At 30.7% G+C, this 12,805-nt stretch overlaps 1 protein-coding gene and 1 pseudogene across 4 annotated transcripts in view; both read right to left on the minus strand.

Annotated features, from left to right (window-relative positions):
* LOC125060938 (cGMP-dependent protein kinase, isozyme 2 forms cD4/T1/T3A/T3B) overlaps nucleotides 1–12,805 on the minus strand; it is a 119,930-nt gene that overhangs the window by 20,860 nt on the left and 86,265 nt on the right. For all 4 annotated transcript variants that reach the window (XM_047666062.1, XM_047666063.1, XM_047666064.1 and 1 more), the window contains one exon: nucleotides 7,831–8,050. In XM_047666062.1, coding sequence (XP_047522018.1) covers nucleotides 7,831–8,050 — 220 coding nt within the window. The remainder of the gene's footprint in view (nucleotides 1–7,830; nucleotides 8,051–12,805) is intronic.
* Nucleotides 11,258–11,376, minus strand: LOC125061067 (annotated as a pseudogene).

Here is a 12,805-nt window from a genome sequence, read left to right on the forward strand (position 1 = left end):
CCTAAGGCGACTGTAATTTTTAGTATTCCAATGTTAAAACACGTATTATTAAGTTGTTAGTTATAAGTAAGTGGCTCAATAAATCTACGTCACCATAACGACTTAACAAAACATTTCAAACAACTATAGAATGTTTTGTTCTAATTAATATCGTGTCATTAAGCACAAATGTGACAAAACAAATATCTATTAAAAATATCTTTAATTGTATTATTAAAAAAAAATGTTTATTTTATACTGATTTCACCATTAAACTCGAGTTGAGGCTGTCCGGATAGAGAACCGGCTTTGTCTTACATAATTCTTATTAGCTATGTAATCGTTAATTCCCATAGAAATAAAATTTAGTAGGAAATTACAAGGAATTAAATTTAGAATAAAAATATGGCCATAATGACGGAAGCTTTCAATATATCAAAAAATACCTCAAGCCCGACGGTTCACACAGATTTATTTTCAAAATATAAAAAAAGTTCGATAAATATACGTTCTCTTTCAATAAATTCACAATACGACTTAAATAATTACTTTAAATTTATTATAAGGAGTAATTTATAAAGTGATATTAAATCTCTCGTGGTAAGTCAAGCGTAGCGTTCTACGTCAATGAATAAAAAAATAAATTAATACTTTCAATGGTTGAATAAAACTCTGATTAAAATAAATTTTAGTTTACCATCCTGTAAACTTTTAAATTGCATTAATTATTAACTAGATTACAATATATTGTAATCTAGTTGTCTTACTCCGCGTATCAAACAAGTAATTAGTAGACGGATTTTACTGAAATTGCGAGCTTTGACTTAAGTGAATTGGTGTGTTCCTTCTGGCTGATCAATGCGCAATTAAAACTCCCAGTGCATTAATGGTTCGGCAATAATTTAGATGTACGAATAACTTTATTTAATTCTTTAAACACTTATTGCAATCAAACCAATTAATATCTATACGATTTTCTATTTTTCGAGAAAAAATTATTATTTAAAAAAATCGACAGTTTAAGAAATACATAAAGATATTTACAAATTTACCACTCAACGCTTCGCTTTTTTATGATCAATTTATATTTTTATTCTCTTCTGAGAAAAGCTTTTCATTTTATGATCTTGTTGGTACTTTGGCGTGTTGCCATATCGATGTTGTTTCATAAACAACTTTATTTTTCTAATATATTTTCCAAGTGCAACAATGCGGTGTCAACGATTTACAAAGACCATTGTGTTTCTAGTGTTGTAAACAAGGAAAGTTGTTTAGCTTATGGTTTATTATAATTATTTTATTGTCATCTACCGGATGCCACGATATTAATTGCACAGTTACATTTTCCCATATCACACATATCTTTATTAAATTTTAAGTCAACTTTCTTTACATGTTTTTAAAATAAAATGATTTTATTTTAATTTAATTAATTTGCGGAACATACATTTAAATAACATTTCAATACATTTCAATAACACACATTAGAAAACTTTAATGATACGTATTAATGAATACAGATTTCGATTTAAGACATACAGAAGATATTGATAATTTGGTGCTTTCTGTTTATGTTTTTTATTCAATTCATATTATAGGAGATATATTAAAACAGAATAAGCTTAGAAGTCATATAGTCGTAACAGTAACATTCAATCAAATTTCAATGTTTAAGTGAATTTTTCTATTAAATAATAGAAAAATTCACTTAAACCATAAAATAATCAATTAACCATTATATAAGCAACTAAAGTCATAGTTTTCTAGTCTTTTAATCTTAAAGTGATAGCAAATTGAATAGAACAGGCTACCACAAACGTCCCTCTAGATTAAATAAACATGGCCCCAAAAATATTCCTAGTGGAACACCTTATCACATTGTACACACAGAATTGATTATTCTTAAGCTAATATTTGCTCAAATAAATTTGTTAACAAGGTAATCCTAAACACGCCATATAGGCTTTGTTATTGGGTGTTTTACAATTATTTATGAATAGTATCTTCGTCATCTAAATTACGCCATAGATATCAACGCTACTTTTATCAATAAACAGAGCAATTCTAGATTAAATTGTATACGATGCCTGTATCCTTAGCTCTTTTGTACTACGTTCTTCTGTTTGGACGCGATCATAGTCACGCGGGCACGTTGCCTGATAAAAGGAAATCCTAAGCTTATCCTTAATTTGAATGCGGATCGGTCAGTGAAAGGTTATATTTAAGCGTCACGAGGCAACGTGAAATGTATTTCGCAAAGTATCGCACGAGGCTTGGGCAACGACTGTGACAAGTTTCAACAATGCCTTTGTTTTAACTTCAATTCTTACAAAAACTCGCGGTGTCCGATCGCTTACATGAATACAAACAATTTTCAATTAGATTGCGTTATTTATGTAGTTTCGTCGAAACAAGTGAGGTTTGGGATGCATCAGTAAAATTGTGATTTTGTTTTTCTGTTCAATTTCAAACATATTAAAAAAGCTTATGCATGAATCTTTGTTTTGTATGGAATGTGTGGTAGAAGCTACGTTGTATGGAATCCACATTATTCTATGTACCCAGTTTCAAAATTAGTATTTATTCAAATGGCTATATGTGTCAACAAATTTTTTTAATCGGTTTGTTTACGTCACGGGTTTGATATTAAGCCGGCTGCAAACGTAAGCGCGTATAAGATAACCTTTGCTTAATCTTATCGAGTATGTCCGTTTAAAGTTAGCAATGATAGTGCCTAACACGAACCCAATTTCATGTTAATTTAATGCAGATGTGGTGAAAGTGAAACGCGTGGTGCAAGTACTGAATATTAAAATCGCAATTGAAAATTACGTGGCAGCCGTGCTGGTTCATGAAAAGCCTGTATTTAAAAGCTGAAGAGAGGAAAACCACTCTAAAAAGTTGAACGCACTTTTTACAGTAACTAATGTTCTTTTATGACTGATCACCTACTGGCCTATTACATAGATTGAAAAATGATCATGAAACACATTCAGAAATCTGAGGCCCAGACCTAAAAGAGGTTGTAGCGCCAGTGATTTATTTATTAGTTCGTTCATTCACGATCAAATTAACAATTTATAGTTTGTCGTTGTAACAAACAAAAGTTATACATAACTATTATATGTATTGGTTTTGTTTAAAATTCTTTTTCACATAGGTACACTATCAGTATGTTGGAGGCTATGGAATGAGCGTGAGCATCTACGCTTCCAGTTACATACCGCAAAGACCCTGGAATGTTATAGTATGCGAATCATGACATGTAATGGTATCTATACATATTCTTGATGTGATGTATAGAGACAAAATTTTATCTATGTTTTTAACAAAGTGTTGTTCCTGAACTGGGTTTGCAATGCAATCATTATCACAAGTTTTGTACTTATATATTTATTGATGACATCGCTTTTTATATGTCTATAGGACCGAAGATAATTAATAAAATACTAATACTTAATGTATATGACAAAATAATTACTTTCTTGCGATACAAACATATATGTACAATTAAACCCCTCTAAGTGAATGGAGTATATTCTGTGATGATTCTACCTTAACTTATTATAACTGTCATTAAAAGAGTAGAGAAACCTAATATCTGCATTATACTGGGGCGGGCTATAGGTAATTGTGTTACAAAGATCTGATTCGGTAACTTGATACGCAGGAATAAGTGCACTTTCTAGAACTTCACGTGCATTTTAAGTATCCGATTTCATAATGTGACAAATTTCATTACATAAACATCCCTTATATGACTGTACATTATTAAGACACCTGTCATAGTGCATTTGAATTTAGAACGGGGAGAGGTCAAATCTATTTTCTTATAAATCTATTTCGAAACTGCTGGTAGAACTAATAGAACTGATAGATCTAAGGCCGGAAAAGCACTCGCGAGCCCTCTGGCATTGAGAGTGTCCATGGGCGGCGGTATCACTTAACATCAGGTGAGCCTCCTGCCCGTTTGCCCCCCGTTCTATAAAAAAAAAGGTTGCGTGTACTAATGTACGCGCGTAAGAAGTTATACTTCTTTGGCTTTCTTTATTTTTTTAAATATAATTAATTAATAATTAATATTTATTTATTTTTATTTGTTTAAAAGGTAAATGACAAATGTCATTAATCATTATGGTCATTCAAAATTTGCGATCTTCGAACTTCACGCATATTCTATTTCTTTTTACTTGTAGATTTTCTTATTCCCATCTCGCTCGCGCACGCTATAATCACACTGACAACTTTGTGTCACGGTGCGCGCGCAATCGTAAAATTTCACTCTCATCAATTTTTCATAACGCGCCTAAAGAAGTATAACTTCAAAAAGAAATATTATATAGTGTGTAGGTTGGTAGAGTGGTAGGTTTTTTCCTTAAATAAAAGAAACAACAGTAACTATAATATTAAAGCCGATCGATCATCAAATACTTTTATCCTATTTAAGAATGATGACATTCCCGCAATGTAACACGCGTTCATCTATTTCTGATTTATGTCCGTTCTTAATACTGTAATATTAGTGCATCGATTTCAATGATGCAAGCCTATTAGGTATGGACAAATTGTGGCTACTCGAAGGACAGACTATAACCGGATACTGCATGTCAAACTGTGTCAGTACCGGATTTTCAATTTCCTTACAATTTATTAATTAGTTTACTGATAAAATATTAAACTGGTTACTTAATTATACCTTTTGAAATATCCTTTATATTATTGATCGCGTATATCTGTCGCTATGAACGCAATAAATTCTGTAGTGAACTTTAGTAGAGTTTTCACTTATATAGTGAGATTTCTGAGAAAGGGTAAGTTTTAAAATTATATATTTATGGTAATTAAATGAAATATAAAGATTATTGTTGCTTATCAGCAAATATCTACTATCCACGCCGCGCAGTGCGCTCTGTAGTTAAGTTATGAATAGAGTTAGAAGTTACCTTAACTTAATCCTTAGTAAAGAACTCCAATTATACTAATCATACTCGGATCAAGTGGAGGACATACTATTTAGGTTTTTAACATTTTCGTTAATACATTTACTATCTTTACTTTAACTTTGTGCTATACATATTATTAATATTCATGGGATAAAGATATTGACAAGGTCATTGACCATTTTATTATTCATTTGTTGTTGTCAATTTTACGTTTCTTTTTCAAATAATAAATAATTGATTTTTATATGCGCCATCGTAAACACAGCGAAGCCGTACATCACCAATGTCTTAAGTAAAAAATGTATTAATTATTTTATAGTCAACTTAGTTTTGTTTTGTTTTCAAAATCTTATAACACCTGAAGTGCTTCACCTGCTTGGGTGGTCATGGTATTTAAATGTCTTCTTAAACATAAAAATTGGTGGTGGTTGGTAAAAATGGTTTTAAGTTCATTGAACAGATATCCAATATCAATTCTTAACTTGAAGCATTATAAATCTTATACGATTATTTGCTTTGACTCACATTAATGGATATTAATACCTAATGTCAAAGACCGTTCCTTAAACCTCAAGAGATGATTCATGATATTTCTAAAATACATATATTTGTCATTGATGTTTTTTTTATATATAACAGGGAGCAAACGAGTAGGCTCATCTGATGTTAAGTGATAATGCCGCCCATGGCCAAGGCAGAAGTCTAGCAAGTGCGTTGCCGGTCTTTTAAGAATTGTTACGAATATTTTACGAAATTGTAATAGATTCCCGCAACGCATTATTTATATTATTTCTATTTCTTATTTAAAAAAGGATTTTACTTCATAATGCTGCTAGAATGTTATTAGAAAAATGTGGGACTAAGAAAGTCTCAAAATAAATATATAGTAATAGTATGTAAAGAGTGATTACCATTACATATTCGTAACCACATTATAAAATGTTTAAACTATTTAAATTTATATTGCTTTTCTGTCAGTAAATGCTTCATTAGTTAAAATTAATTTGGGCGTGTAATAAATATCTCATAATTTTTTCTAATAAGTGCAACTACTGTTAGTAAATTCAAATGTGTACTAGAGCCTTTTATTTTTAAATTTTTGTATAAGGGTACACAAACACATTGTAGGTTGAAAGCCAAAGAATAGTAATGCATTTGCATAAATGGGGTCATTACCTCCTAAAGCTCAACAAAACGTCATCGTACGAGTTCATACAAAAAATCTCACAATTAAGGAACTATTTAAATCACAATTTCATTTCGTTTTTGTATTAGTAGTTTTTACTAGCTACGGGCAAAGTCCCGAATGTTAGAATAAATGTTATCTACGATTAAATAGTCACAGAATGTTCAGAATAATAATTAGTTGCGTTAGTGTTAATTGATCTGAAACGCCATTTTTAACTATTCGTGATAAGACGATGCTTGGTAGCGATATAAAGCTTTGTTTTTATGTAGGTTTCTTACAATTTGTAATCAATTCGTTTAATTAACTTGTTTTAATAGTTTATTGGCTTTGTCGATTAGATGGTTAAATATTTAAAGTGTATGGTGATAGACAGGCTGGAATCCCCTCCTCCTGAGACCTCGTCAGAACAAAAGATCGCACCGCAGGCTACCGACTGGTGGTCACTAGTGCACTGACGACATCAACAAGGAGGTTAGCTTCCAGTGGATGCTAAGAGGCCAGTGCAGGGCGTACTGGCGGAAGATGGAGCCAACGTCCAGAAATGGACCAAAAAAGAGGCTGATGATGATGATGATGGTGATAGAAAATAAAGAAAATCTTGCTCCTGGTTTATGATAATATGATTTGGTTAAAAATTATTTGTACCAAAAATTTCATACAGTTGTTCAATAAATTTTTAAGTTAAAATATTTTTTGTTTATAAAGATTTTAGTAAGTAAATGGCTCGTGTAATTTCGTATAATACCAAAATAGATTAACCATGCTTTCAATTACCACAAAGCAATTGAAAGTATGTAGCATGTTTGGGGTGACTGGCCTCCCGAGTCCCGAATGTAAACAAGCTCTCATTAAAAAGAGAATTGTGGAACTCTGCTCTAAAAATACTTCAGAAACATAAATATAACTGATAGTTATAATTATTTATTACAAACTATTGTACAACTCTATGTGCATATCGGAAATCATATTTTAAAAGATGACTATGTTTTTATTTGTTTATAATGTTTTTGTGTTTTATAAGTATTGCATTCTTGGCTATAATTTTGAACAATGGTTACATAATTTAAGTTGGCTAAATACAAATTAAATAACTCATGCGAAAGAAATTCTGTAGTAGTAGACAACTATGACTTTACAAAGTGTTCGCAGAGATGCTACAAACCTATATATTTCTTATTTAAACATTACTTGTATACAAAAATTAACTCTTAATACTAATAAGAAGTCATATGATTTAACACATTATAGAGCATTATGGTATCAGTTTTCTAAGGCATTGGAGTGTCCCCATACGTGTCTCGGGTTTACACGTAATTCGGCCGTGACGTGACATTAAAGTTAAGTAAGTTCTTCGACTTTTTAAAACAAAAATAACTTATTAATCCGCGTCAGGAGTGCGTTATTATTGTGTTTAAACAAACTTAGCTTTATAATATTAAAATATTTCAGGTATGATTATATATAGGACGAAGACGAAAAAGCAAGTTTACTTAATAATTTATCAGTTTTGTTGAAGTTACCTAGTTAAATTATAAGTTCCTATTAATATTTAAAAGTTAGTTATTTGAAAATACCTTATAAAAGACAATATTTACTGAGTTTGATAAAATATTTTTTAGTTTTTAAAGGTTTCAATTTTATTTTTTATGTACTTAGTGCGTAATAATAGGTGAAATTAACGTTTGCGAAGGTGCATATATATGTTAATTATTAACATACCTTTTAAGGAAGTCCGTGTATTCAGCTTGACGGATGAGTCCAGTCCTCATCATAATAGTTTGGAAACATTGACGTTCGATTGCCCAAAGCCTACAATCCGTAGCTGCTTTTATGGTGGCCGTTCTTTTGCAGTTGTAGAGTATGGCCAGTTCACCAAATACCTTTCCAGGCGCCATTGTACTAAGGTACTTGTTCTCCCTCGAAACCTCCACTCTGCCCTCTGGAATAACAAAATAAAGGTTTATTCATCGATATGTTTTATAATATAAATTATAGACTATCTGTCTAATAATAAATAATAATCTATTGACGCTACAACCCACTATTAATGTTGTCTTCAGATTGCATCCGTTTTTTGATAATTCTTATTTCTTAGACAAATAGGTGATCAGCCGTCTATCTGACACATGTCATCCATTTTTGTATTTGAGACATGCCAGTTTTCTCACCATGTATAAGTTCATCGCACGTACGAGTGTTACACATAGACAGAAAGGCCATTGGTACACAGCCGGGTATCGAACATACGACCTCAGGGATGATTAGCACGCTGAGGCTACTAGAGGTTAATAGTTCTATTATTATAATTCTATTGACTATTAATATTTCATTAGTAAAATTGGCAATCTGGCATATCTATGAAAATTTTACGGTCTCTATAAAATAATTTTACCCTTGTTCAGATCCGAGCCAAATTTGGACACGAATATGAACCATGAAAACTTTCGTAAAAACTTGAAGTATTTTTAGGAGATTTAATTATTTTGTATGGTGACAAATATAATATAAAGGGACAAAGATTTAAAAGGGTTTCTTCTATATCATTAACAAAAATGTCTACATTGTATTAAACCTAGTAGTATAAAATAATTATCTACATAGTAATGATAATGATTAAAAACTAATATAAAATTAAAACACATTTAAAAAGTTTGGTCCCTGTGGCGGTGTACCTTTAACGCTGGCAGCATTTCCTCGCTGTATTGCAATACTTATTAATTGAGCGAGGAAAGCACCAGCCATTACTCATTGTATTATAAGTTAGAAATATAATACTGAGAGTGATTAAATGTTGTAACAAATCCTACGCTATCATTCAGACCGCTAGTTAAACGGCGCTGTTTAGTAAAGAGGCTGTTGATTGAACTTAATTAAGCTAGTTGTCTGCGACATATATATTATTCAATCAGATTACAGATATTATAATGACTAAAATGCACAACTGTTAAATTTCAAGTTCATCGTACCTACCAGATGTTATCGAATTAAAATCCGCGAAACCGGATGTTTTGAATGGCGAGTAGTTTGACATTGGTGTACCCCACCTGGTACACACTATATACTTTGCAACGTGATACACTAATGCCAATTGAAATTGTAATTCTTATACAAGTTTTTTACGCAAAATATTTTCGGTTAAGGTCCTATGTAGGAAATGTCAAAAGCATTCAGAATATATTTTATTCTAGTAATAAATAAATAAAAACCTACTAACCTATTTTAATTTAAAAAAACTCATATATATATATCTCTATTCAACACAGCGTAAAAAGAAAAGTTTAGTTAAAGAGTGCACTTCGAGTGATATAATAGCTTTTGAATAAACGAAATTAGCATGTTCAAATACAAAAACACAAATACAAATATCAAAAAAATTAACCGGTTCATCACATATTACTTATAAACGAATATTACATGATATTAATTTATAGTTGGAACAATTAGTAATTGCACATCGATAAAAATTAGCCTACCACGACATAAACGCTTTGTTTCACGATGGAAAGTTACCAATAAAAAATATGTTCCAACGTCAAATATTAAAATGATGCAGGCTGCCGTGGGACACGCTCTCATACATAATTAATATCTTTATATTATAAGCACGAGGATATCCCGTTAAAACATTTGTTATAGAAATCCTAAGCTAACCAATAAATCGGTGAAAATCCTAACAATCATTGCATGTTATGCGATAATCCACAATGCTTATTAAAAGCAATTATAATAATGATTTTTTATTACCCACATCTCATTGGGCAACTGACCTTACTTTGATCCTCAATAATTTACTATAATAGCATTGTAAATATCAAGATAATATCTAATATATGATAATTTATCTAGAACAGATTATTTAATGAAAAATGTATTTTGTTGGCGCCAGAACTCTCTGTGTCAGAACTTAATATCATGCAAATGTTTACTAAGTTCAGATTGCGAAATTAACATTAATGAATTTTGTTACAGAAATATATAGGTTAACGACAAATCGTTTAGTTTGAGACACTGACCGAAACTAGTAATTAAATATTAACTATAAATCGATGAAGGACTCTAAGTAAAAGTGAGAGGATTGTGAGGCCCAATATTAAAACAAAACTGTACAAAGAATTTGTTCTCAACTTACGTCAGAAACATCCTTGATTATGCGTCAACTATCTGGTCGACTCATTATACCATGTATTAAGTACCTTTGTTTTCAAATTTATAATAATTTAGACAATTATCACGAGGCTTGTCGACGTTTTGAAATTGAACTACTTAGACTTAATGTTTCTACGTGGTTTATGGAATAATCATATTGACAGCCCAGAATTACTTATAATCTTAAAAATCAAACCCACCCAAATATAGAACTCGGCATACTGAACTGTTTCATATTGTGGTACAAACTACGATCAATATACGTATACACGTATTGTACATGTATAATAAAGATTATGTGAGCCTCGACACATTCCCACACAGATCTCAACAAATAAACTATTAGTACATTGTCTTTGTTAGTACATGTGTACAATGTTTTTCGTTTATATGTAATTCATTTTTCCTATTTAAATTTAAATGTTGTAAATATTATCTTTAAATATAGCCGTAGATTATTAATAAACTGTGAAATAAATACATTTTTTGTAGTGTGGTGTGGCAATAACCAAATGAATGATATTGGAGCATATTATGCATTATATCATCTTAATACGGTAGAGAAACGGATTTATCAATCAGTGCCAAAACGGGTTGTACAATAACAACGGAAAAAAAAAATAAACCAATAAATAATTTAAAAAAAAAAAAAAATATACATAATGAAAATAACAGGAGAGGGGATGACGTAAATAATTATAACGACCTTTATAACGACTCATGTATGAACAACTAAATCAAACAATAAAAGCTATGAGAGAAGGCGTATTCCGAAAGCGCCACTCTCATGGCTTTCCCTGAAAAAAAAAATAAAAAAGAAAAAAACTTTAGAGGTGTCAAGGGACACCCGGATGGAACGAAATTCCTTTCGATTAATTTATATGTTAATGTATGTATATATATATATATAATTTTATATATGTATATATGTTAATTGGTATCATAACAGTAGGTATGATACATTTTCTCGACACCAATCTTACGACGAAAAAAAAAAAAAAGCCAACATCACGAGGTGTTCTCAGGCGGTCACCCATCCAAGTACTGACCTCGCCCGACGTTGCTTAACTTCGGTGATCGGACGAGAACCGGTGTATTACAATAGACAAAAAAAGTGTCGTGACAACTTTTCGTAAGAATTTTTTCCGTCTAGCCCCCTTTCACAACGCGCGATAAGGAACTCCGTTCCAATAACAACGGAACTGATTAGGTAAAAAATGACACTTTCAAAACATACCGGTTCCTTTAAATGTTCAAGGTTTCTATGACTCATATGCAGACAACGATTGCAAAATTACCTATTTCGAAATGTCCTTATAAATGCCAAACTGGTTTGTGTATAATTGATTACAAACGTATTAACATCGATATTCTTTGCAAATAAAACGATTAATTCGATAATTATAGCTATTAATATTAATTATTCTTCTTTTGAATTTATTATTTGCAAAGGATTACGATGCACAAATTAAGTGTTCTACAGATTATAAAAAAACGTCAGTGTATGTCAGAGACTACGACAAATTTATGCTCACATTTTAACATGACATGAAAAAAAAAGTAATCGTTTAAAAGTCGACTTTCGATGTTCAACTTTTAAAACTTCAAAGGCTTTCATTTAGAAGAACTTCGAAATTTATGATAAAAATTTTACTCATGCTTATGATTATTATTAATAGTTACTATGTGTACTCTTTGAAACCTTTACTATTTAAAATGTTAAATTAAAAAATCGCAGGTTTAGAGAGAAAATTTTATAGTTTATTTACATTTATTAATATTTAATATACAACATAATATTATAGTCATGAGCGTGGGAATATTCTTTAATATCTTTATAGGCAGATTTTACATTTGCTTGATATTGTTCAAAATTGTAAGTATATTTTTCTTTACGCCAGTATAAATTTAAAATAAAGAACTGCGTAATAATTGAACAATAAGAATCACAGATAAAGAGGTCAATAATGTATATATGTATACCTACTCGTACGAGTATATGTGCGTACCGCCGAATCGTTGAGTCATTTTAGGTAGGTTTATTATAGTTGTTGGTTGATTTGAACTCAAGTAACTCTATGGAGATACGTGTTTGTATCTGTTTCATTAGTATAAATTATTAAAAATTTTAAAATATGAGATTTTTCATCACCATCTATCAAAGTTGGATTTTACGCACATTTTGGCAATTTAAGCCACGGAGGCTTATAGTGGCGTATAGTTTATTGTATATATTCAGATACGAATAATAAAACTACAAATATTTCACAATGGTGTTTACAAAATGATGAATTATGAAATATTTCAATTACTTGAGGAGAACAATTTTAACCATTTCAACAAGGCCATTATTTGAATTATGATTCGGTGTGTTATGTACAAACCATTAGCAATGGTTAATATTACAGAGCAGGGTAAAAGTTCAAAATAATTAAGTTTTTACATCATGTCTGACGTAAGAGTCGTTAAGTTCTTTGTTATTATTTTACGAAATCATGTGAGTTTTATGGAACATTGAAAAAACATTGCGTACACGTCGAAAAGTTGT

The sequence above is a fragment of the Pieris napi genome, chromosome 22 (genome assembly GCF_905475465.1).
Source record: "Pieris napi chromosome 22, ilPieNapi1.2, whole genome shotgun sequence".
In the NCBI taxonomy this organism is placed as follows: domain Eukaryota; kingdom Metazoa; phylum Arthropoda; class Insecta; order Lepidoptera; family Pieridae; genus Pieris; species Pieris napi.